General features: G+C 53.3%; 1 protein-coding gene across 1 annotated transcript in view; it reads right to left on the reverse strand.

Annotated features, from left to right (window-relative positions):
* Positions 1-24,529, reverse strand: part of LOC143975739 (uncharacterized) — a 165,285-nt gene that overhangs the window by 72,194 nt on the left and 68,562 nt on the right. Inside the window, exons 5-7 of the mRNA XM_077478239.1 lie at positions 14,003-14,108; positions 10,474-10,489; positions 7,354-7,429 (exon numbers count right to left, since the gene is read on the reverse strand). Of these exons, the coding sequence (XP_077334365.1) occupies positions 7,354-7,429; positions 10,474-10,489; positions 14,003-14,108 (198 nt within the window). The remainder of the gene's footprint in view (positions 1-7,353; positions 7,430-10,473; positions 10,490-14,002; positions 14,109-24,529) is intronic.

Here is a 24,529-nt window from a genome sequence, read left to right on the forward strand (position 1 = left end):
GTACATAGAAGGCGGGTGTACCAACATAGAAGGCGGGTGTACCAACATAGAAGGCGGGTGTACCAACATAGAAGGCGGGTGTACGTACATAGAAGGCGGGTGTACCAACATAGAAGGCGGGTGTACCAACATAGAAGGCGGGTGTACCAACATAGAAGGCGGGTGTACCAACATAGAAGGCGGGTGTACCAACATAGAAGGCGGGTGTACCAACATAGAAGGCGGGTGTACGAACATAGAAGGCGGGTGTACCAACATAGAAGGCGGGTGTACCAACATAGAAGGCGGGTGTACGTAGATAGAAGGCGGGTGTAGATAGAAGGCGGGTGTACGTACATAGAAGGCGGGTGTACCAACATAGAAGGCGGGTGTACGTACATAGAAGGCGGGTGTACCAACATAGAAGGCGGGTGTATGTACATAGAAGGCGGGTGTACCAACATAGAAGGCGGGTGTACGTAGATAGAAGGCGGGTGTACGTACATAGAAGGCGGGTGTACCAACATAGAAGGCGGGTGTACGTACATAGAAGGCGGGTGTACGTAGATAGAAGGCGGGTGTACGTAGATAGAAGGCGGGTGTACGTAGATAGAAGGCGGGTGTAGATAGAAGGCGGGTGTACGTACATAGAAGGCGGGTGTACGTACATAGAAGGCGGGTGTACCAACATAGAAGGCGGGTGTACCAACATAGAAGGCGGGTGTACCAACATAGAATGCGGGTGTACGTAGATAGAAGGCGGGTGTACCAACATAGAAGGCGGGTGTACGTAGATAGAAGGCGGGTGTACGTACATAGAAGGCGGGTGTACGTACATAGAAGGCGGGTGTACCAACATAGAAGGCGGGTGTACGTAGATAGAAGGCGGGTGTACGTAGATAGAAGGCAGCAATGTCGGGCACAGTGAGGCCGCAATGTCGGGCACAGTGAGGCCGCAATGTCGGGCACATAGAAGGCGGGTGTACGTACATAGAAGGCGGGTGTACGTACATAGAAGGCGGGTGTATGTACATAGAAGGTGGGTGTACGTACATAGAAGGCGGGTGTACGTAGATAGAAGGCGGGTGTACGTAGATAGAAGGCGGGTGTACGTAGATAGAAGGCGGGTGTACGTACATAGAAGGCGGGTGTACGTAGATAGAAGGCGGGTGTACGTAGATAGAAGGCGGGTGTAGATTGAAGGCGGGTGTACGTAGATAGAAGGCGGGTGTACCAACATAGAAGGCGGGTGTACCAACATAGAAGGCGGGTGTACCAACATAGAAGGCGGGTGTACGTACATAGAAGGCGGGTGTACCAACATAGAAGGCGGGTGTACGTACATAGAAGGCGGGTGTACGTAGATAGAAGGCGGGTGTACGTACATAGAAGGCGGGTGTACGTACACAGAAGGCGGGTGTACGTACACAGAAGGCGGGTGTAAGTACATAGAAGGCGGGTGTACATACATAGAAGGCGGGTGTACCAACATAGAAGGCGGGTGTACCAACATAGAAGGCGGGTGTACGTACATAGAAGGCGGGTGTACGTACATAGAAGGCGGGTGTACGTAGATAGAAGGCGGGTGTACGTAGATAGAAGGCGGGTGTACGTAGATAGAAGGCGGGTGTACGTAGATAGAAGGCGGGTGTACGTACATAGAAGGCGGGTGTACGTAGATAGAAGGCGGGTGTAAGTACATAGAAGGCGGGTGTACGTACATAGAAGGCGGGTGTACGTACATAGAAGGCGGGTGTACGTACATAGAAGGCGGGTGTACGTACATAGAAGGCGGGTGTACGTACATAGAAGGCGGGTGTACGTAGATAGAAGGCGGGTGTACGTAGATAGAAGGCGGGTGTACGTACATAGAAGGCGGGTGTACGTAGATAGAAGGCGGGTGTAAGTACATAGAAGGCGGGTGTACGTACATAGAAGGCGGGTGTACGTACATAGAAGGCGGGTGTACGTACATAGAAGGCGGGTGTACCAACATAGAAGGCGGGTGTACCAACATAGAAGGCGGGTGTACCAACATAGAAGGCGGGTGTACCAACATAGAAGGCGGGTGTACCAACATAGAAGGCGGGTGTACCAACATAGAAGGCGGGTGTACGTACATAGAAGGCGGGTGTACCAACATAGAAGGCGGGTGTACCAACATAGAAGGCGGGTGTACCAACATAGAAGGCGGGTGTACCAACATAGAAGGCGGGTGTACCAACATAGAAGGCGGGTGTACCAACATAGAAGGCGGGTGTACCAACATAGAAGGCGGGTGTACGTAGATAGAAGGCGGGTGTAGATAGAAGGCGGGTGTACGTACATAGAAGGCGGGTGTACCAACATAGAAGGCGGGTGTACGTACATAGAAGGCGGGTGTACCAACATAGAAGGCGGGTGTACGTAGATAGAAGGCGGGTGTACCAACATAGAAGGCGGGTGTACGTACATAGAAGGCGGGTGTACCAACATAGAAGGCGGGTGTACGTAGATAGAAGGCGGGTGTACGTAGATAGAAGGCGGGTGTACGTACATAGAAGGCGGGTGTACGTAGATAGAAGGCGGGTGTACGTAGATAGAAGGCGGGTGTACGTACATAGAAAGCGGGTGTACGTACATAGAAGGCGGGTGTACCAACATAGAAGGCGGGTGTACGTACATAGAAGGCGGGTGTACGTAGATAGAAGGCGGGTGTACGTAGATAGAAGGCGGGTGTACGTACATAGAAGGCGGGTGTACGTACATAGAAGGCGGGTGTACCAACATAGAAGGCGGGTGTACGTAGATAGAAGGCGGGTGTACGTAGATAGAAGGCGGGTGTAGATAGAAGGCGGGTGTACGTACATAGAAGGCGGGTGTACGTACATAGAAGGCGGGTGTACCAACATAGAATGCGGGTGTACGTAGATAGAAGGCGGGTGTACGTAGATAGAAGGCGGGTGTAGATAGAAGGCGGGTGTACGTACATAGAAGGCGGGTGTACGTACATAGAAGGCGGGTGTACGTACATAGAAGGCGGGTGTACCAACATAGAAGGCGGGTGTACGTAGATAGAAGGCGGGTGTACCAACATAGAAGGCGGGTGTACGTACATAGAAGGCGGGTGTACCAACATAGAAGGCGGGTGTACGTAGATAGAAGGCGGGTGTACGTAGATAGAAGGCGGGTGTACCAACATAGAAGGCGGGTGTACGTAGATAGAAGGCGGGTGTACGTACATAGAAAGCGGGTGTACGTACATAGAAGGCGGGTGTACCAACATAGAAGGCGGGTGTACGTACATAGAAGGCGGGTGTACGTACATAGAAGGCGGGTGTACGTACATAGAAGGCGGGTGTACGTACATAGAAGGCGGGTGTACCAACATAGAAGGCGGGTGTACGTAGATAGAAGGCGGGTGTACGTAGATAGAAGGCGGGTGTACGTAGATAGAAGGCGGGTGTACGTAGATAGAAGGCGGGTGTACGTACATAGAAGGCGGGTGTACGTACATAGAAGGCGGGTGTACCAACATAGAAGGCGGGTGTACGTAGATAGAAGGCGGGTGTACGTACATAGAAGGCGGGTGTACGTACATAGAAGGCGGGTGTACCAACATAGAATGCGGGTGTACGTAGATAGAAGGCGGGTGTACGTAGATAGAAGGCGGGTGTAGATAGAAGGCGGGTGTACGTACATAGAAGGCGGGTGTACGTACATAGAAGGCGGGTGTACGTACATAGAAGGCGGGTGTACGTACATAGAAGGCGGGTGTACCAACATAGAATGCGGGTGTACGTAGATAGAAGGCGGGTGTAGATAGAAGGCGGGTGTACGTACATAGAAGGCGGGTGTACGTAGATAGAAGGCGGGTGTACGTACATAGAAGGCGGGTGTACGTACATAGAAGGCGGGTGTACCAACATAGAAGGCGGGTGTACGTAGATAGAAGGCGGGTGTACGTAGATAGAAGGCGGGTGTAGATAGAAGGCGGGTGTACGTACATAGAAGGCGGGTGTACGTACATAGAAGGCGGGTGTACCAACATAGAATGCGGGTGTACGTAGATAGAAGGCGGGTGTACGTAGATAGAAGGCGGGTGTAGATAGAAGGCGGGTGTACGTACATAGAAGGCGGGTGTACGTACATAGAAGGCGGGTGTACGTACATAGAAGGCGGGTGTACGTACATAGAAGGCGGGTGTACCAACATAGAATGCGGGTGTACGTAGATAGAAGGCGGGTGTAGATAGAAGGCGGGTGTACGTACATAGAAGGCGGGTGTACGTAGATAGAAGGCGGGTGTACGTACATAGAAGGCGGGTGTACGTACATAGAAGGCGGGTGTACCAACATAGAATGCGGGTGTACGTAGATAGAAGGCGGGTGTAGATAGAAGGCGGGTGTACGTACATAGAAGGCGGGTGTACGTACATAGAAGGCGGGTGTACGTAGATAGAAGGCAGCAATGTGGGGCACAGTGAGGCCGCAATGTCGGGCACAGTGAGGCAGCAATGTCGGGCACAGTGAGGCCGCAATGTGGGGCACAGTGAGGCAGCAATGTCGGGCACAGTGAGGCCGCAATGTCGGGCACAGTGAGGCCGCAATGTGGGGCACAGTGAGGCCGCAATGTGGGGCACAGTGAGGCAGCAATGTCGGGCACAGTGAGGCCGCAATGTCGGGCACAGTGAGGCCGCAATGTGGGGCACAGTGAGGCAGCAATGTCGGGCACAGTGAGGCCGCAATGTCGGGCACAGTGAGGCCGCAATGTGGGGCACAGTGAGGCCGCAATGTGGGGCACAGTGAGGCCGCAATGTGGGGCACAGTGAGGCAGCAATGTGGGGCACAGTGAGGCCGCAATGTGGGGCACAGTGAGGCAGCAATGTCGGGCACAGTGAGGCCGCAATGTCGGGCACAGTGAGGCCGCAATGTCGGGCACAGTGAGGCACAATGTCGGGCACAGTGAGGCCGCAATGTCGGGCACAGTGAGGCACAATGTCGGGCACAGTGAGGCACAATGTCGGGCACAGTGAGGCCGCAATGTCGGGCAGAGTGAGGCCGCAATGTCGGGCACAGTGAGGCCGCAATGTCGGGCACAGTGAGGCCGCAATGTCGGGCACAGTGAGGCCGCAATGTGGGGCACAGTGAGGCCGCAATGTCGGGCAGAGTGAGGCCGCAATGTCGGGCACAGTGAGGCCGCAATGTGGGGCACAGTGAGGCAGCAATGTCGGGCACAGTGAGGCCGCAATGTCGGGCACAGTGAGGCCGCAATGTGGGGCACAGTGAGGCCGCAATGTCGGGCACAGTGAGGCACAATGTCGGGCACAGTGAGGCCGCAATGTCGGGCACAGTGAGGCCGCAATGTCGGGCACAGTGAGGCCGCAATGTCGGGCACAGTGAGGCCGCAATGTCGGGCAGAGTGAGGCCGCAATGTCGGGCACAGTGAGGCCGCAATGTCGGGCACAGTGAGGCCGCAATGTCGGGCACAGTGAGGCCGCAATGTCGGGCACAGTGAGGCCGCAATGTCGGGCACAGTGAGGCCGCAATGTCGGGCACAGTGAGGCCGCAATGTCGGGCACAGTGAGGCCGCAATGTGGGGCACAGTGAGGCCGCAATGTGGGGCACAGTGAGGCCGCAATGTCGGGCACAGTGAGGCCGCAATGTCGGGCACAGTGAGGCCGCAATGTCGGGCACAGTGAGGCCTTTCCTTTCCACTACCAGACGGGACTCAACCAGCGCCAGTGTGCCCCACTACGCTCTTTAGAGCGGGTTGCGGAGAACTAACACTGGGAGACACAATGACAATACATATTAAATACACAACAGGACAGAATACACCAATGTGTCTCTCCCATTGTGTGCCTCCTAGGTGTGCAGTCCCATTGTTCATTAAGTCACCTATTGTTTCTGTCAGTCTGCTCATCTCTTGTTATTGAACCATTATGGGATGTTGATGATAATGTGTACTTTGTATCCAGGTGTGGGGGGCTGGGTGCTGAATAATCTGGGTGGGCACCGAGTCCCCTAGGTGGCAGGTTGTGTAATTAATGTAATGTTTATAGTATATGTTGGCTGTTCCTTGGCTATGGTAAGTATATTCCTGTGTACAGTTTGTATGGTTAGGGTAATATGATCGGGGGGGGGGGGGGGGGGTGTCCTCCTGTGGGGTAATATGATCGGGGAGGGGGGGGGGGTGTCCTCCTGTGGGGTAATATGATCGCGGGGGGTGTCCTCATGTGGGGTAATATGATCGGGGGGGGGGGGGTGTCCTCCTGTGGGGTAATATGATCGGGGGGGGGGGGGTGTCCTCCTGTGGGGTAATATGATCAGGAGGGGGGGGTGTCCTCCTGTGGGGTAATATGATCGGGGGGGGTGTCCTCCTGTGGGGTAATATGATCAGGAGGGGGGGGGTGTCCTCCTGTGGGGTAATATGATCGGGGGGGGGGTGTCCTCCTGTGGGGTAATATGATCAGGAGGGGGGGGGTGTCCTCCTGTGGGGTAATATGATCGCGGGGGGTGTCCTCCTGTGGGGTAATATGATCAGGAGGGGGGGGGGTGTCCTCCTGTGGGGTAATATGATCGGGGGGGGGGTGTCCTCCTGTGGGGTAATATGATCAGGAGGGGGGGGGTGTCCTCCTGTGGGGTAATATGATCGGGGGGGGGGGGTCCTCCTGTGGGGTAATATGATCAGGAGGGGGGGGGGGGGGTGTCCTCCTGTGGGGTAATATGATCGGGGGGGGGGGGGTGTCCTCCTGTGGGGTATAAAGTATGTGTCTGAGTTTCAATAAAGAGACATTCTTTTGGAGTTTATTGCACATCTTGTCTGTACGACGATTGGGGGAAAAAAGTCCGGTGTCTTGTCATATAACGTCCCCCATCAGATAGTGTCCTCTGTGTAGTGCGCATGCGCAGTACACAGCAACACAGATTCCGAAAATTGCCGAGGATGAACGGCGCCTGCGCACTGAGTCCAGGTTCACCCCCCACCATCCAAGTGGACGTAGAGCAGGAATAAAAAAGAGCCGAGCGCAGCGAGGCCGAGCCCGAAGCATGGCGAGCGAAGCGAGGGGCCCTTTAATACTCACAACCCTATGTCCGCTTGGATGGTGGGGCCACCACCTCCACTCACAGCGCAGGCGCCGTTCAGCTTCGGAAATTTTCCGAAGCTTCGTCTGCTCCGTACTGCGCATGCACAGTACGGGGCGGACGCTATATGATGGCCGGACACGATACGGCAGAACACCGGCACTGGCTCTCCGTCTGCTGGAAGGGAGGGCAGGAGGCGTTGTTTGGTGGAAGGAAGAACCTTGTCAGGGTGCCAAGCTGTCCCATCACAACCCCTCCCCCACCTTCCCATGACCATTAATATAAACAATCAGCTCCTGGTACTCACCTTCTCTTCACGGCTCAGCGGTTTGGGAAGGACGTGACCTCCACTACTCGCCCCCGTCATGTCCCGAGTCCCAGATCTACAAATATCACCACAATCTCCAATCACAATCCTTCCTCCAACAAAATAAAAATAGCGCCCCCTACTACCCCCCTCTACTACCCCCCTCTACGACACCTCCACCCTACTACCCCCCTCTATGACACCTCCACCCTACTACCCCCCTCTATGACACCTCCACTACTCACCCCCGTCATGTCCCGAGTCACAGATCTACAAATATCACCACAATCTCCAATCACAATCCTTCCTCCAACAAAATAAAAATAGCGCCCCCTACTACCCCCCTCTACTACCCCCCTCTACGACACCTCCACCCTACTACCCCCCTCTATGACACCTCCACCCTACTACCCCCCTCTATGACACCTCCACTACTCGCCCCCGTCATGTCCCGAGTCACAGATCTACAAATATCACCACAATCTCCAATCACAATCCTTCCTCCAACAAAATAAAAATAGCACCACCCTACTACCCCCCTCTACGACACCTCCACTCTACTACCCCCTCTATGACACCTCCACTCTACTACCCCCTCTATGGCACCTCCACTCTACTACCCCCTCTATGACACCTCCACTACTCGCCCCCGTCATGTCCCGAGTCACAGATCTACAAATATCACCACAATCTCCAATCACAATCCTTCCTCCAACAAAATAAAAATAGCGCCCCCTACTACCCCCCTCTACTACCCCCCTCTACGACACCTCCACCCTACTACCCCCCTCTATGACACCTCCACCCTACTACCCCCCTCTACGACACCTCCACTACTCGCCCCCGTCATGTCCCGAGTCACAGATCTACAAATATCACAACAATCTCCAATCACAATCCTTCCTCCAACAAAATAAAAATAGCACCACCCTACTACCCCCCTCTACGACACCTCCACTCTACTACCCCCTCTATGACACCTCCACTCTACTACCCCCTCTATGGCACCTCCACTCTACTACCCCCTCTATGACACCTCCACTACTCGCCCCCGTCATGTCCCGAGTCACAGATCTACAAATATCACCACAATCTCCAATCACAATCCTTCCTCCAACAAAATAAAAATAGCGCCCCCTACTACCCCCCTCTACGACACCTCCACTCTACTACCCCCTCTATGGCACCTCCACCCTACTACCCCCCTCTATGGCACCTCCACTACTCGCCCCCGTCATGTCCCGAGTCACAGATCTACAAATATCACCACAATCTCCAATCACAATCCTTCCTCCAACAAAATAAAAATAGCGCCCCCTACTACCCCCCTCTATGACACCTCCACTCTACTACCCCCTCTATGACACCTCTACTCTACTACCCCCCTCTATGACACCTCCACCCTACTACCCCCCTCTACGACACCTCCACTCTACTACCCCCTCTATGACACCTCCACCCTACTACCCCCAGCTCCACCCTACTACCCCCTCTATGACACCTCCACCCTACTACCCCCCTCTACGACACCTCCACTCTACTACCCCCTCTATGGCACCTCCACCCTACTACCCCCTCTATGACACCTCCACTCTACTACCCCCTCTATGACACCTCCACTCTACTACCCCCAGCTCCACCCTACTACCCCTCTATGATACCTCCACTCTACTACCCCCAGCTCCACCCTACTACCCCCCTCTATGACACCTCCACTCTACTACCCCCAGCTCCACCCTACTACCCCCCTCTATGACACCTCCACTCTACTACCCCCAGCTCCACCCTACTACCCCCCTCTATGATACCTCCACCCTACTACACCCAGCTCTGACACCTCCACCCTACTACCCCCAGCTCTGAAACCTTCACCCTACTACCCCCCTCTATGACACCTCCACTCTACTACACCCAACTCCACCCTACTACCCCCTCTATGACACCTCCACTCTACTACCCCCTCTATGACACCTCCACTCTACTACCCCCTCTATGACACCTCCACCCTACTACCCCCAGCTCCACCCTACTACCCCCCTCTATGATACCTCCACCCTACTACACCCAGCTCTGACACCTCCACCCTACTACCCCCAGCTCTGAAACCTCCACCCTACTACCCCCCTCTATGACACCTCCACTCTACTACACCCAACTCCACCCTACTACCCCCTCTATGACACCTCCACTCTACTACCCCCAGCTCCACCCTACTACCCCCCTCTATGATACCTCCACCCTACTACACCCAGCTCTGACACCTCCACCCTACTACACCCAGCTCCACCCTACTACTCCCTCTATGACATCTCCACTCTACTACACCTAACTCCACCCTACTACCCCCTCTATGACATCCCCACTCTACTACACCCAACTCCACCCTACTACCCCCTCTATGACACCTCCACTCTACTACCCCCAGCTCCACCCTACTACCCCCCTCTATGATACCTCCACCCTACTACACCCAGCTCTGACACCTCCACCCTACTACACCCAGCTCCACCCTACTACTCCCTCTATGACATCTCCACTCTACTACACCTAACTCCACCCTACTACCCCCTCTATGACATCCCCACTCTACTACACCCAACTCCACCCTACTACCCCCTCTATGACACCTCCACTCTACTACCCCCAGCTCCACCCTACTACCCCCCTCTATGATACCTCCACCCTACTACACCCAGCTCTGACACCTCCACCCTACTACACCCAGCTCCACCCTACTACTCCCTCTATGACATCTCCACTCTACTACACCTAACTCCACCCTACTACCCCCTCTATGACACCTCCACCCTACTACACCCAGCTCCACCCTACTACTCCCTCTATGACATCTCCACTCTACTACCCACAGCTCTGACAGCTCCACCCTACTACCCCCAGCTCTGAAAGCTCCACTCTACTACACTAGCATAGATCATTACTACTGTGAGATAGGAGCCCCTTCCCAGGACACAGCCAGTGTTTGATGCATCATATCAGCATAGATCATGGATAGCACTATGGATGGAACTGCTTCACCTATTCCAACATGCTCAGTACAGGGCACTCCTCCAGTCATAGAGGGCTAGGATTCCCCCTTTATTAGCTCTGATGATGTCATACCTTGTGTATTGTCCATCTGTAAAGACATAAGAAGACAGAAAAGAGGTAAAGTGAGCGAATGGAGACAGGATTCGGCCGAAAGAGGCTGCAGGAGGTGAGATGTGCCGCAGGAGGGGAGATGTGCCGCAGGAGGGGAGATGTGCCGCAGGAGGGGAGATGTGCCGCAGGAGGTGAGGTGTGCCGCAGGAGGTGAGATGTGCCACAGGAGGTGAGATGTGCCGCAGGAGGTGAGGTGTGCCGCAGGAGGTGAGGTGTTCTGCAGGAGGTGAGGTGTGCCGCAGGAGGTGAGGTGTGCCGCAGGAGGTGAGGTGTGCCGCAGGAAGTGAGGTGTGCCGCAGGAGTTGAGGTGTGCCGCAGGAGGTGAGGTGTGCCGCAGGAGTTGAGGTGTGCCGCAGGAGGTGAGATGTGTGAGTTGAGGTGTGCCGCAGGAGATGAGGTGTGCCGCAGGAGGTGAGGTGTGCCGCAGGAGGTGAGGTGTGCCGCAGGAGGTGAGGTGTGCCGCAGGAGGTGAGATGTGTGAGGTGAGGTGTGCCGCAGGAGTTGAGGTGTGCCGCAGGAGGTGAGGTGTGCCGCAGGAGGTGAGGTGTGCCGCAGGAGGTGAGATGTGTGAGGTGAGGTGTGCCGCAGGAGTTGAGGTGTGCCGCAGGAGGTGAGGTGTGCCGCAGGAGGTGAGGTGTGCCGCAGGAGGTGAGGTGTGCCGCAGGAGGTGAGGTGTGCCGCAGGAGGTGAGGTGTGCCGCAGGAGTTGAGGTGTGCCGCAGGAGGTGAGGTGTGCCGCAGGAGGTGAGGTGTGCCGCAGGAGGTGAGGTGTGCCGCAGGAGGTGAGGTGTGCCGCAGGAGTTGAGGTGTGCCGCAGGAGGTGAGGTGTGCCGCAGGAGGTGAGGTGTGTGAGGTGAGGTGTGCCGCAGGAGTTGAGGTGTGCCGCAGGAGGTGAGGTGTGCCGCAGGAGTTGAGGTATGCCGCAGGAGGTGAGGTGTGCCGCAGGAGTTGAGGTGTGCCGCAGGAGGTGAGGTGTGCCGCAGGAGGTGAGGTGTGCCGCAGGAGGTGAGATGTGTGAGGTGAGGTGTGCCGCAGGAGTTGAGGTGTGCCGCAGGAGGTGAGGTGTGCCGCAGGAGGTGAGGTGTGCCGCAGGAGGTGAGATGTGTGAGGTGAGGTGTGCCGCAGGAGTTGAGGTGTGCCGCAGGAGGTGAGGTGTGCCGCAGGAGGTGAGGTGTGCCGCAGGAGGTGAGGTGTGCCGCAGGAGTTGAGGTGTGCCGTAGGAGGTGAGGTGTGCCGCAGGAGGTGAGGTGTGCCGCAGGAGGTGAGGTGTGCCGCAGGAGTTGAGGTGTGCCGCAGGAGGTGAGGTGTGCCGCAGGAGGTGAGGTGTGTGAGGTGAGGTGTGCCGCAGGAGTTGAGGTGTGCCGCAGGAGGTGAGGTGTGCCGCAGGAGTTGAGGTGTGCCGCAGGAGGTGAGATGTGTGAGGTGAGGTGTGCCGCAGGAGTTGAGGTGTGCCGCAGGAGGTGAGGTGTGCCGCAGGAGGTGAGATGTGTGATGTGAGGTGTGCCGCAGGAGTTGAGGTGTGCCGCAGGAGGTGAGGTGTGCCGCAGGAGTTGAGGTGTTCCGCAGGAGGTGAGGTGTGCCGCAGGAGGTGAGGTGTGCCGCAGGAGGTGAGGTGTGCCGCAGGAGTTGAGGTGTGCCGCAGGAGTTGAGGTGTGCCGCAGGAGGTGAGGTGTGCCGCAGGAGTTGAGGTGTGCCGCAGGAGGTGAGGTGTGCCGCAGGAGGTGAGGTGTGCCGCAGGAGTTGAGGTGTGCCGCAGGAGGTGAGGTGTGCCGCAGGAGGTGAGGTGTGCCGCAGGAGGTGAGGTGTGCCGCAGGAGTTGAGGTGTGCCGCAGGAGGTGAGGTGTGCCGCAGGAGTTGAGGTGTGCCGCAGGAGGTGAGGTGTGCCGCAGGAGGTGAGGTGTGCCGCAGGAGGTGAGGTGTGCCACAGGAGGTGAGATGTGTGAGGTGAGGTGTGCCGCAGGAGGTGAGGTGTGCCGCAGGAGGTGAGGTGTGCCGCAGGAGGTGAGGTGTGCCGCAGGAGTTGAGGTGTGCCGCAGGAGGTGAGGTGTGCCGCAGGAGGTGAGGTGTGCCGCAGGAGGTGAGGTGTGCCGCAGGAGGTGAGGTGTGCCGCAGGAGGTGAGGTGTGCCGCAGGAGGTGAGGTGTGCCGCAGGAGATGTGCTCAGATGAAGCAAAGGATGACAAATAAAAGTCAGAAATGTTTGGTAAACACCGGAGGATCTCCACACAGAAGAGCCAACAGAAAAAAATAATTTACCAAACAAAAGTCAATCTGACAAAATTGAGCACAACATGAGCCACGAGACTCCCCGACGCATTCCGCCCGGCGACCCGACCTCTCGCCATGAGAGATACTCGTCTCTGAAGTTCTGACATTCCAGCCTCACTGTCTGGGCATGTGGCTGGGCAGGCCAGGAAAGGGTGAGGGGCAGAGTGAGCACACCCATCCCCCTGAACCAGACCAGGCCACATGCCCTCAACATGCAGTGGGGTGGATGTGGGGGTGCAGGGGTAGCTCATTGGGATATGGCAGCCCCTTCAAGGAGCCCTCAGGTCCCCTCCCCCATGTGGATGACTATGGAGAACATGGTACCCCAACTCATTCACCAAATAAAAGTCAAAACAAGTGACAAGTGCTGTATTTAAAAAAAAAAAAACAAACACGCCCCCAGTGATTTTGATAAGCTAACCCCCCCAGATCCCCACAACCACCGGGCCAGGGTTGTGGGGATAAGGTCCCACCTGAGAAAGTCACCTCCTTGTTGAGGGTCTGTGGCCTGGAATAATTTTAATGTAGGGGGAAGATAGTTAACACACCCCCCTTTTTCCCAGCCAGAAGGTCACAGTCCCAGGATGTGTGACATAGCTCAGTGATGGGGGGGGGTGTTATATCTCAGTGATGGGGGGGTGTTATATCTCAGTGATGGGGGGGGTGTTATATCTCAGTGATGGGGGGGTGTTATATCTCAGTGATGGGGGGGGGTGTTATATCTCAGTGATGGGGGGGTGTTATATCTCAGTGATGGGGGGGTGTTATATCTCAGTGATGGGGGGGTGTTATATCTCAGTGATGGGGGGGGTGTTATATCTCAGTGATGGGGGGGTGTTATATCTCAGTGATGGGGGGGTGTTATATCTCAGTGATGGGGGGGGTGTTATATCTCAGTGATGGGGGGGGTGTTATATCTCAGTGATGGGGGGGGTGTTATATCTCAGTGATGGGGGGGGGTGTTATATCTCAGTGATGGGGGGGTGTTATATCTCAGTGATGGGGGGGTGTTATATCTCAGTGATGGGGGGGTGTTATATCTCAGTGATGGGGGGGTGTTATATCTCAGTGATGGGGGGGGGTGTTATATCTCAGTGATGGGGGGGGTGTTATATCTCAGTGATGGGGGGGTGTTATATCTCAGTGATGGGGGGGGTGTTATATCTCAGTGATGAGACGTGTGTTATATCTTAGTGAATTGTGCCTCCTTTGTATATTACTCACCAGCACCGATCTCCATAGACGTTTCCTCTTCCTTGCACAGCTTGTAGCCTCTCACTTTAATCTCTTCCACTTCCTCTTTCACCTCAACTTTGATCTTCTTTCCATCCTAAAATAAAATAGAAGAGAAGATAAAGAAGCCCTGGAAATGTGAAAAGAACATGAGAGCGCCACCTTCTGGCTGCATATGAGAATACACAATATTCACAAGTCCCCTAAAAATCTATAAAAAAATAAATGCTGCGCTATTAAAATGATAACAAACTTGTGTCTGAGCTGCAAACTGAACATCACAAAGTCATCCAATGAATTCCAAAGTCTTCATCTTATAAAGTTCTCTGTGTAGAAAAATCCATAAGAATACAGTGAAGCCGCTTTGTGAATACATTGCCAGTAAGTGCAGAGGGAATGTGCAAGTCTAAAGCCTCCACCATGATGAACCCTCCTGGGACCACTCAGTGTTATCCCTCCATATGTTCTCTGTATAAATCATCAGATTTGTAGATCTTCTGCTTGATGAATACAGCAGCTCCAGGGGGGCAGCAGCAACTCCGGCGCGGGACAGGTGGGGCAGCAGCAGCTCCATTGGGGGGTGGGTGGGGCAGCAGCAGCTCCGGCACGGGATAGGTGGGGCAGCAGCAGCTCCGGCATGGGATAGGTGGGGCAGCAGCAGCTCCAGTGGGGGGGTAGGTGGGGCAGCAGCAGCTCCAGTGGGGGGGTGGGTGGGGCAGCAGCTCCGGTGGGAATGGGTGGGGCAGCAGCAACTCCGGAGCGGGATGGGTGGGGCAGCAGCAGCTCCATTGGGGGGTGGGTGAAGCAGCAGCAGCTCCGGCACGGGATAGGTGGGGCAGCAGCAGCTCCAGTGGGGGGGTGGGTGGGGCAGCAGCAGCGCCAGTGGGGGGTTGGTGGGGCAGCAGCAGCTCCAGTGGGGGGTGGTTGAGCAGCAGCAGCTCCGGCACGGGATAGGTGGGGCAGCAGCAGCTCCAGTGGGGGGGTGGGTGGGGCAGCAGCAGCGCCAGTGGGGGGTGGGTGGGGCAGCAGCAGCTCCAGTGGGGGGTGGTTGAGCAGCAGCAGCTCCGGCACGGGATAGGTAGGGCAGCAGCAGCTCCAGTGGAGGGGTGGGTGGGGCAGCAGCAGCTCCGGCACGGGATGGGTGGGGCAGCAGCAGCGCCAGTGGGGGGTGGGTGAGGCAGCAGCAGCTCCAGTAGGGGGTGGGTGGGGCAGCAGCAGCTCCGGTGGGGGATGGGTGGATCAGCAGCTCCAGTGGGGGGTGGGTGGAGCAGCAGCAGCTCTGGTGGGGGATGGGTGGGTCAGTTCTGTGAAGCCACGCCCAAACAACTGTACGCGTTTTTCTTCATAATGACATCTTTAGAGGGTAGCCTGTGAAGAGGACTTGTCTCTGGGGGGTCCAATTCTTACAGAAGCAGGACATAGACTTCTGCTTAGGTAACCAGGCTTGCCGTTTATGAAACTCTTCCAAAGCTCACCAGTTTCCGTCACATTTGTCTTCTTCTTTAGGTGTAAGAACATGCTTTTCTCCATAGTCACCTTCTGGGTGAAGGCATGCAAAGATGGTCCAAACAGAGACCAGTACTTCAGACATAGGATCCTGCCCATGTCAACATACATAGTGCCCTACCAGGAAAGCTGCCCTATGGAGGCCTCCACCAAGAAGCTCAAGGCTCTGGAAAGTCTTCCATGACCTGTCAGATGGCGGGATCCCATGGAGTTGATCCCGTGGAGTTGATCCCGTGGAGTTGATCCCACGGAGTTGATCCCACGGAGTTGATCCCACGGAGTTGATCCCATGGAATGGAGAATATGCCCCAACTTTGAGGGCTTATCAAATTCCCACCACAGTCAGCACAAGCTGTACCTAGCAGAGAGAAGGATGCCTTTCATATGGCCTATAACCTCCTATCCATGCCGTCTTGAAACGTAGCCTCATCCACCAGGACCGAAGGGTCTCATTCAAATAGGAAATGTCCAAGACAACAGGCAGAGAAGTCCTCCTCCATGGGAAGAGAAGAAGAAAGAGCTGCACCTCTCGTAATTTCCACATGCCATTTATTGAGATTCCTACGGTAACACCAGCAAGTAGTCTAGGTAGACGCGTTTCACTTACAGTATCTCACAGAAGTGAGTACACCCCTCACATTTTTGTAAATATTTGATTCTATCTTTTCATGTGTTGTGGACATTTTATGAAGATGTATTTAATATGTATTGTCACAGTGTCTCCTGGTGTTAGTTCTCCCACAACCCGCTCTAAAGAGCTGACTGGGGCAGACTGACGCTGGGTGAGATCCGTCTGGTAGTGGAAGCTCCTTGGGGGATGAGAGGTGTTTGCAGAGTGAGGACATGTCCGCCAGTGAAGGGCCCCCGTGCAATGCACAGAACGATCGTCTGGTGCTGTGGAAATTTGATTGTATAACATTTTATTCTAGGATGTGTGTTTTATAGATTGTCATGTGTCTCCCTGTGTCTGGTTTAATCGAGGATCTCTCTGGCAGAGCACACTTGGGGTAAATCGAGACCAGCGGTGTAAAAACGGTCGGTATGAAAACCTTCTCATGGGCTTGGAGACGTGTTCTCTGTGTCCGTGGAGGTTTGTTGGTTTGTAGGTACCGAGCGCAATGCGCTGAGCTTCTTGCCTTCCAATGACTATACACATTAGAGAAGCGAAGTCCACATAACGAGATAAACATATTATTGGATCTCTGTGTGGCTACGTTATCCCTTTTGGATACATATCTGCTTTAATAAGAGGACATTGGTATCTGCCTTGTTAATATACTCGTACCGTATATTGACACAACCAGTAGCAATGTCCCTGCAGATCGTCTCAAGCCTGTAAGAACCATTAGAATGATCTCACTCCATACTGTTTACTTTGAAAACACTATTGGCTGGGCTGCATGCTGACTAAAAGGGGGCGTGTGCACTTCCTCTTGTAAGTGCCCTCCCCTTTAATGTATGTGTCATTTCCTGTCATGTCTTTTTCTGTACTGAGGAAGTGCCTGCTTGTTGTGGACAATCACTTCCTGTTTGTCATTGTTTTGGAGATAATAAAAGGCGATGTTGGGCCCGGGGGGGGGGGCATAAGCATGGAACTGAGTACGTAAGAAGGATGGTCATGTCTGTTCATTGGGATGAATGGGTTGGAAGGTAAGCTAAAAGTATTATATCATTAAGATGGAAGTGGGTGCTTATATGAGCACAGTAGATGTGGCTGTGTGCATAGCATACAGGCAGATTGCTACGACACTGGGGGGGGGATGTGTTCGCTCTGCAAAGACATGATCGGTTTAGTGGATGTGCGCTCGTGTCACCCCTGTGTGCCTGATCAACATATTTGGGGTGCCGTGGCTAATACCTGCAGATACTCTCCCGTCCACAGAGACAGTAGTATAGTCCGGGTATGAAGATGATGCACAAGAAAAGACCACAAACAGTTTGCTGAAGACAAGCAGACTAAGGAGATGGATTACTGGAACCACGTCCTGTGGTCTGATGAGACCAAGATAAAGGTATTTGGTGTCAGATGGTGTCAGGCGTGTGTGGGGGCAACCAGGTGAGGAGGACAAAGACAAGTGTGTCTTGTCTACAGTCAGGCATTGTGGTGGGGGTGTCATGGTCTGGGGCTGCATGAGTGCTGCCGTCACTGGGGGGCTACAGATCATTAGTTATATAGGAGGCGAGGTTAAAAAAAAAAAAAAGACATGTTTACTCACTGTTCACCTTTCAATTTTTTAGACATCCCTACAGCATCTGCTCCTGATGAGTGACAGTTAGTCACGAAACGCATCGAGCTATAGATGCTACAATCATGGTTATATATCCAGTTGTTTGAGCCAACAATGCTGCTACCTTATGTTTACAGTCAGTGACTATTTTACCACTATTGTATGGGAACGTCATATACAACTGTATCTTATGTTTACGTATTTATATCGCATATTATAAATTATGCAACTCAACTTTAGATGGCTTGCGGGTCTCAATGTATCTCTGTTCCAGTAACGTATTGTATTGTATGTTGTATTTATGGAATAAAATGAATTTTGATAACCTTTAGTGCCTCCTTGCTCTCCAGCTGCATGCTTTAATCAAAGTCCTAACCCCTTTCTCTTTCTTTGCTGCACAAAAGCCAGAATGGAGGTACCTCGGATTTCTACTACAGAGGCCTCATTCAAAGTCACAAACTCTTTTCTTTTTCATTAAGTCCAAAATATTGACACCGCCCAGGAATAAATCAGAAGTGTAAGAAGTAACCGATCTGAAGGCTGCGTCAGAGAGTTTTGCTTCTAGAATACATGCATGTACACACTTTGTAATTAGAAACGGCAGCAGATAACCTTGAACTAGATTGTAGTTCTTATCTATTTCAATTGGCGCCCAACGTGGGGCTCCAGGCTTCAATCGAAGGGAAACCGCATTCCAGGACCGAACAGCTGGCCAGATCTGAGCAAGCGCGCAGCCCTAACAGTACGGTAAGCATATTTATTCTTACCACTGTAAGACTTCTCTGATTGGGCTAGTTAATTTTGTCTCGTTGGCTCCTTTAGATTGTTCAAAGAGGCAGGTAACTTATTACTCACCTGGGGCTGTTTTAACGAACCTGCTAATGGTTTTCTGCTGACTGTATTATCTGTTCAGTGTCTGTCATCCTGAAGGACTGCAAATCAGCAGACTGAAAGTGCAGCTGCAGGCGTGTGTCCTCACCCCTGGATGAGCTGTCTGCCAAAAGTTTATAGACTGCTTACTCGAGGTTGACAGTGTAGGACCTCTGAGGGTTATCTCAGCTGCTGGAACTTGGCAGTCTGAATAAAGAGTTGCAGGTGTGTGTATGTCCTGCAAACGTCTATAGACGTTTTTCTCAGGTGAGCTGCTCCTAAGGGTTATCCTCACTCCCCCCCCAAACCGTCAGCCGGGACTGCTGTAGAGGAGCAGAACAGAGTAAAAGACAGTGGTTATGTGTTGGGAGGCCCACAGAAAGGAGGGGAGATGGGTCACAAGAACACCAAGCCGGAGAACGGAATGCTAGCTTGTGATATTGTGAAGGGGAGGGAGGGCAGTGAAGCAGTTAAAAGGTTGTCCGAAATAGCGAAGGTTTGTGATTTGAAAGACTGTGTTGCTAGACTACAAGCAGAGGAATGGCGTGTGCTGATAAGAGAACAAAGGGGCGCTCTGTGTGATAACGGCTTATTGGATGTGGCAGAAGCATGGTACAGGACGGCAAGGGCATTGCACAAAGAAGGTTGGATAGAAGAGGAAATCAAGAAAGATGCCAATTGTACTATGTATGTGTATCACAGAGTTGATAATGTGGCTGCACCGCCCCCATATACAAAAAACTGGAACAAAGGAGGAGAGGGACAACCCTGCCATCCGCCTTACGTACACTCCCTTTTCACCACCCCAACCCAAGCACAACCCACTATGACAACGCCCGATGGTGGCCATCTTGGTGCACCCAGGCCCTGACTTCAGGCCTAGCCCAGTGCACTTCCTGCCAGCGGCCATCTTGGTACACCCAGTAGGCCCATCCACAGCCTATACCCAGTTCTTCCTGTTATAAACCAGGATGGTTCCTACCACACACCTGTCTTCCCTAATACGGAAGCACTACCTTGGCCAGATATGTTAATGATGAAGAAGCATCTGATTGGGAAGACCAACAACAGGCAGCAAGGCCACCTGCTGATTTAACCCCCAATCCGGCTCCGGACTCACAGATTTCCGAGAGGATCTCAAACATATGCTGACAACCATGAGAAACAGTGCCCATTCTCAGCCCCCCGCCCCAACACCAGCCTTGGTTACCAGAAGGGGCACTGGTGATGTATGTCGCTTTTACCCCATCATAAGCAGCGGACTTAGTGACAAGTCTGCCTGACCCAGAGAAACAGCCAATGCCCTTCTACCGCAGGATAGTGCGGATACAAGAGATTTGATCAGCCTATGAAAATTCAAAGTAGGACATGTCTTTTGGCCGGTCATGCAGGCGGCCCTACTATGATGTCTGCCCTGACAAGTGTCACTTCCTACACCTCAGGCGTGGAGTTCTGTGCACAACTCCGTGACTGGGCAAAAGAGAAATTGGCAGATCAGACCACCACAATCCAAGATAAAGGGGAGTCTGTGGAGAAGTATTATACCAGACTCATAAATGCCTTTGATGATTTGGGCTTCTCCCACTATGGAAAGGCACACACACACACATACATACACACACACACGTTATTGTCTTAGGACAAGAGGATATCAGAAAAAGCTTGCTCCCCTATCCTTGGAAGACTCATCTGCTTTGTGTTCTCTGCCTTTCCTGATGACACTTCATGAAGCAATAACTCCAAGTTCAATACCACAGGAAGTACTTGACAGAATCCCTGCGTGTCTATGGTCCACAGGACCGGAAGACAACTGTCACTTAAAGGTGCCACCAGTTTCAGTCAAGTTCAAAGAGGGCGCATCATTGCCCTGGAAACCACAATACCCACCCTAAAGTTAGTCCAATCTGCAGCTATTTTGAAGCATGTCAAGGCCCTCGTGTCAAATGGAGCCCTGATACCCTGCGCATCTCCATGCAACACACCTCTGTTCTCTGGGAAGAGAACCCCTAAAAGAGAACCAGCTACTTGCGGGGGTGTCCCTGACTGCAAAGTACCTCACAGTGGTGGACCTTGCAAAAGCTCTCTTCAGTGTCCACCCTCACCCCTCCTGCTGGTACCTTTTGCATTCACCCACGAAAAGACAGCAACATACCTAAACAGTTATGCCAGAAGGGGCACAGAACTCTCCAAGCTAGTTTGTAAATGCTATGGTTATCATCCTTGACACATAACAAGAGGATCACCTGGAAGTGATTCTCCTCCAATATGTTGATGACCTTCTCCACTGTGCAGCTGACTTACCCACTGTTGAAGTCACCTCAGAAAGCCAGTTGGGCTATCTTGCCAACCAGGGTTGCAAAGCCTCAAAGCCCAAATTGCAGTGGTGCTCAACATCTGTCATTGTCCTTGGACTAATTTCGTATTGCAGAGCATGGATTCCAGAACTCTCCCTACTGATGTAAGCTTTGTATGATGCCCTGAGACCCCTTCCAGATTTCTCGTGAAGCAATATCCAACTTTGAGGCCTTCAAGCGCACCATCTCTGGTGCTAGGGATCCCAGACTACGTTCAAGCCATTTGTATCCGAACATCTGGGACATGCTACAGGTGTACTCGCCCAATCACACGGCATCTGCCTACACCCTATAGGATATTATTCCTGTCGGCTGGATGCGATAGCAAGAGGAGGCCCATCGTGTCTGTGAGCTGTCTTTGCTGCACAAGCCTTGTTTGACAAAACTGCGGACTTGGCTCTCGGACTCTGCCTCGTTCTGCTTGCTCCCCGTGACATTGCTCCCATACTCAACCAAGATCCAGCCGAAACATCCGTCCATTGCCAGACACTTGAGACTCCTGAGTTGCTACCTTCTACTGGACAGCATTATTCTATTATGTTGTCAAACACTGAAACCTACCACCCTTCTTCCACTTCTCGAGGGGGGTAAGGAGGAGGAGTCGAGTCTTGACTTGTCACCCCATGACTGCATCGAACTAATGCGGCTGGAAACCACGCATCTCCCCACCGTGAGTGAAATACCCCTGCAGGATCCAGGTCACCACTGAAAACTCGGTTCTCCAAACTGAAACCTTACCGCCGGTGATGTCTGCACAGGTGGCAGAGCTGCAAGCACTTACTACAGCATGTAAATTGGCAGAGGGAAAAAGGAGCCAACATTCATACAGACTCAAGAGTTATCTGGAAGGACAGAGAGTTCCCAATGGCTGCAGGAACACCTGTGAAACATAGCTCAGCCATCAAGGACTTGATGGACGCCCTGCTTCTCCCAACCCAAGTGACTATTCTAAAGTAAAGCACACGACAAACTCAACTCGAAGGAAGCTCGAGGCAATCTAGCCAATTCAGCTGCCAAACAGACAGCCAGTGGTCCACGAGAAGTGGACAGCAGGGTGGTAGAAGAAGACCACTCCATGCTTATCCTACAGACTCTCCCAGTGGACAGAGTTTATCTGAAATAATTACAGGAAGCAGCAAGTCTGGATGAGAAGGAAAGCTGGAAACGGAGAGGAGGAACTCTCAGAGATGGACTATTCAAGTGCAACAAGAAGCCTTGTCTACCCAGGAGTATGTACCCAGCCATGGTGCAATGGGCAAATGGAGCTGCCCACTTGACAAAGACTCTGATGAACTCTCTTATCAAGTACTATGTAGCACCAGGAGTTGCTCCATTGACCAACAACTTCTGCAGATCATGCACTATCTGCGACAAATGTAACCCAGAACGTACAGAAGAAGCACCTGGCAAAAGCCCTATACCCCCTCCAGAGGATACAAATTGATCACTCCCAAGTGCCAAGGAGAGGCAGATTCAAATACGCCCCCTAGTGGAGGTGGACATGACTGCCAGGACCACAGCTAAGAAACTACTGAGTGAGATAGTATGTAGATTTGAGGTCCCAGAGGTGATAGAGAGCGATCAGGCCCAGCCTTCACAGCAACCCTTACAAAAGATTAGGGCAGCACTGGGGGTTCAGTTGGCTCTGCACACTCCTTACCACCCTCAAAGTAGCGGGAAGGTTGAAAGGATAAATGGGACAGACACACACCCCGGGGGTAACATGCCCTATCTCCTTATAAAATTTAGTTTGGTTCACCCCCCAGACTTGGCTGTCACTTTCCCCAACAGTTACAATCTGATGTGTTGACTAATTATGTGACCTCATTATCACGAGAATTACCCCAAATGCATGTCCAGGTGTTTTCTTCCATTCCAGATCCTGAATTAGATACAGGAACACACCAACTACTGCCTGGAGATTGGGGGCTGGTAAAGAAATTTGTGAGAAAACCTTCTCTTGAACCCAGATATGATGGTCCATTCCAAGTTTTGCTGACCACAGCCACCTCAGTGGAATTGGCCGGGAAGAACACCTGAATACACGCCTCCCACTGCAAGAAAGCTCCACCCCCGAGGACAAAATCCCGCCCACTTCATGACGACCATGCTGCATATCCTTTTCCTGTTTGGTCTAGAGGGGAGGCCCAGGAGGGGGTCATCACAAAAAATGATAACTAGGGATGCACCGAGAAAAACGGCCGATAATGGAGCCGAAAATGGGGCGGGGCCAGGGTAGGGGCGGGGCTCCGCCCCCCGCCCCTGGTGCGCCCATCATGAAGAGCTATATCATGCTATAGTGCAGGCGAGCCGTCTCCGCCGCCTGTTTGATCACAGCGCGGGAACATCACAGGTTTCAGTTCAATAGCTGTGTGTTCCCGGCCGCGCGCCGTCACGTACAACCCCTCCCCCTTGTCAGGGCACTTTGATAGACAGATCACCCGTAGGGTTGGACGGATGATCTGTCTATCAAAGTGCCCTGACAAGGGGGAGGGGCTGTACGTGACGACGCGTGGCCGGGAACACACAGCTATTGAACTGAAAGCTGTGATGTTCCCGCGCTGTGATCAAACAGGCGACGGAGACGACTCTCCTCTTCTCTCTTCTGTTTTCTCTTCACAGGTTAGCTGCTATGAGGAGACACACACTGGCTGCTATGAGGGGAGACACTGGCTGCATTGTATCAATTGTATCATGTGTCATGTATCATGTGTGCAATTTCTGACCATCTCCTGTACCACGTCTGCAGTCTCTGACCATCTCCTGTACCACGTCTGCAGTCTCTGACCATCTCCTGTACCACGTCTGCAGTCTCTGACCATCTCCTGTACCACGTCCCCAGTCTCTGACCATCTCCTGTACCACGTCCCCAGTCTCTGACCATCTCCTGTACCACGTCCCCAGTCTCTGACCATCTCCTGTACCACGTCCCCAGTCTCTGACCATCTCCTGTACCACGTCCCCAGTCTCTGACCATCTCCTGTACCACGTCCCCAGTCTCTGACCATCTCCTGTACCACGTCCCCAGTCTCTGACCATCTCCTGTACCACGTCCCCAGTCTCTGACCATCTCCTGTACCACGTCCCCAGTCTCTGACCATCTCCTGTACCACGTCCCCAGTCTCTGACCATCTCCTGTACCACGTCCCCAGTCTCTGACCATCTCCTGTACCACGTCCCCAGTCTCTGACCATCTCCTGTACCACGTCCCCAGTCTCTGACCATCTCCTGTACCACGTCCCCAGTCTCTGACCATCTCCTGTACCACGTCCCCAGTCTCTGACCATCTCCTGTACCACGTCCCCAGTCTCTGACCATCTCCTGTACCACGTCCCCAGTCTCTGACCATCTCCTGTACCACGTCCCCAGTCTCTGACCATCTCCTGTACCACGTCCCCAGTCTCTGACCATCTCCTGTACCACGTCCCCAGTCTCTGACCATCTCCTGTACCACGTCCCCAGTCTCTGACCATCTCCTGTACCACGTCCCCAGTCTCTGACCATCTCCTGTACCACGTCCGCAGTCTCTGACCATCTCCTGTACCACGTCCGCAGTCTCT

The sequence above is a fragment of the Lithobates pipiens genome, unplaced genomic scaffold, assembly GCF_037356315.1.
Source record: "Lithobates pipiens isolate NorthernLeopardFrog02 unplaced genomic scaffold, aLitPip1_a1.2 Scaffold_13, whole genome shotgun sequence".
NCBI classification, from domain to species: Eukaryota; Metazoa; Chordata; class Amphibia; order Anura; family Ranidae; genus Lithobates; species Lithobates pipiens.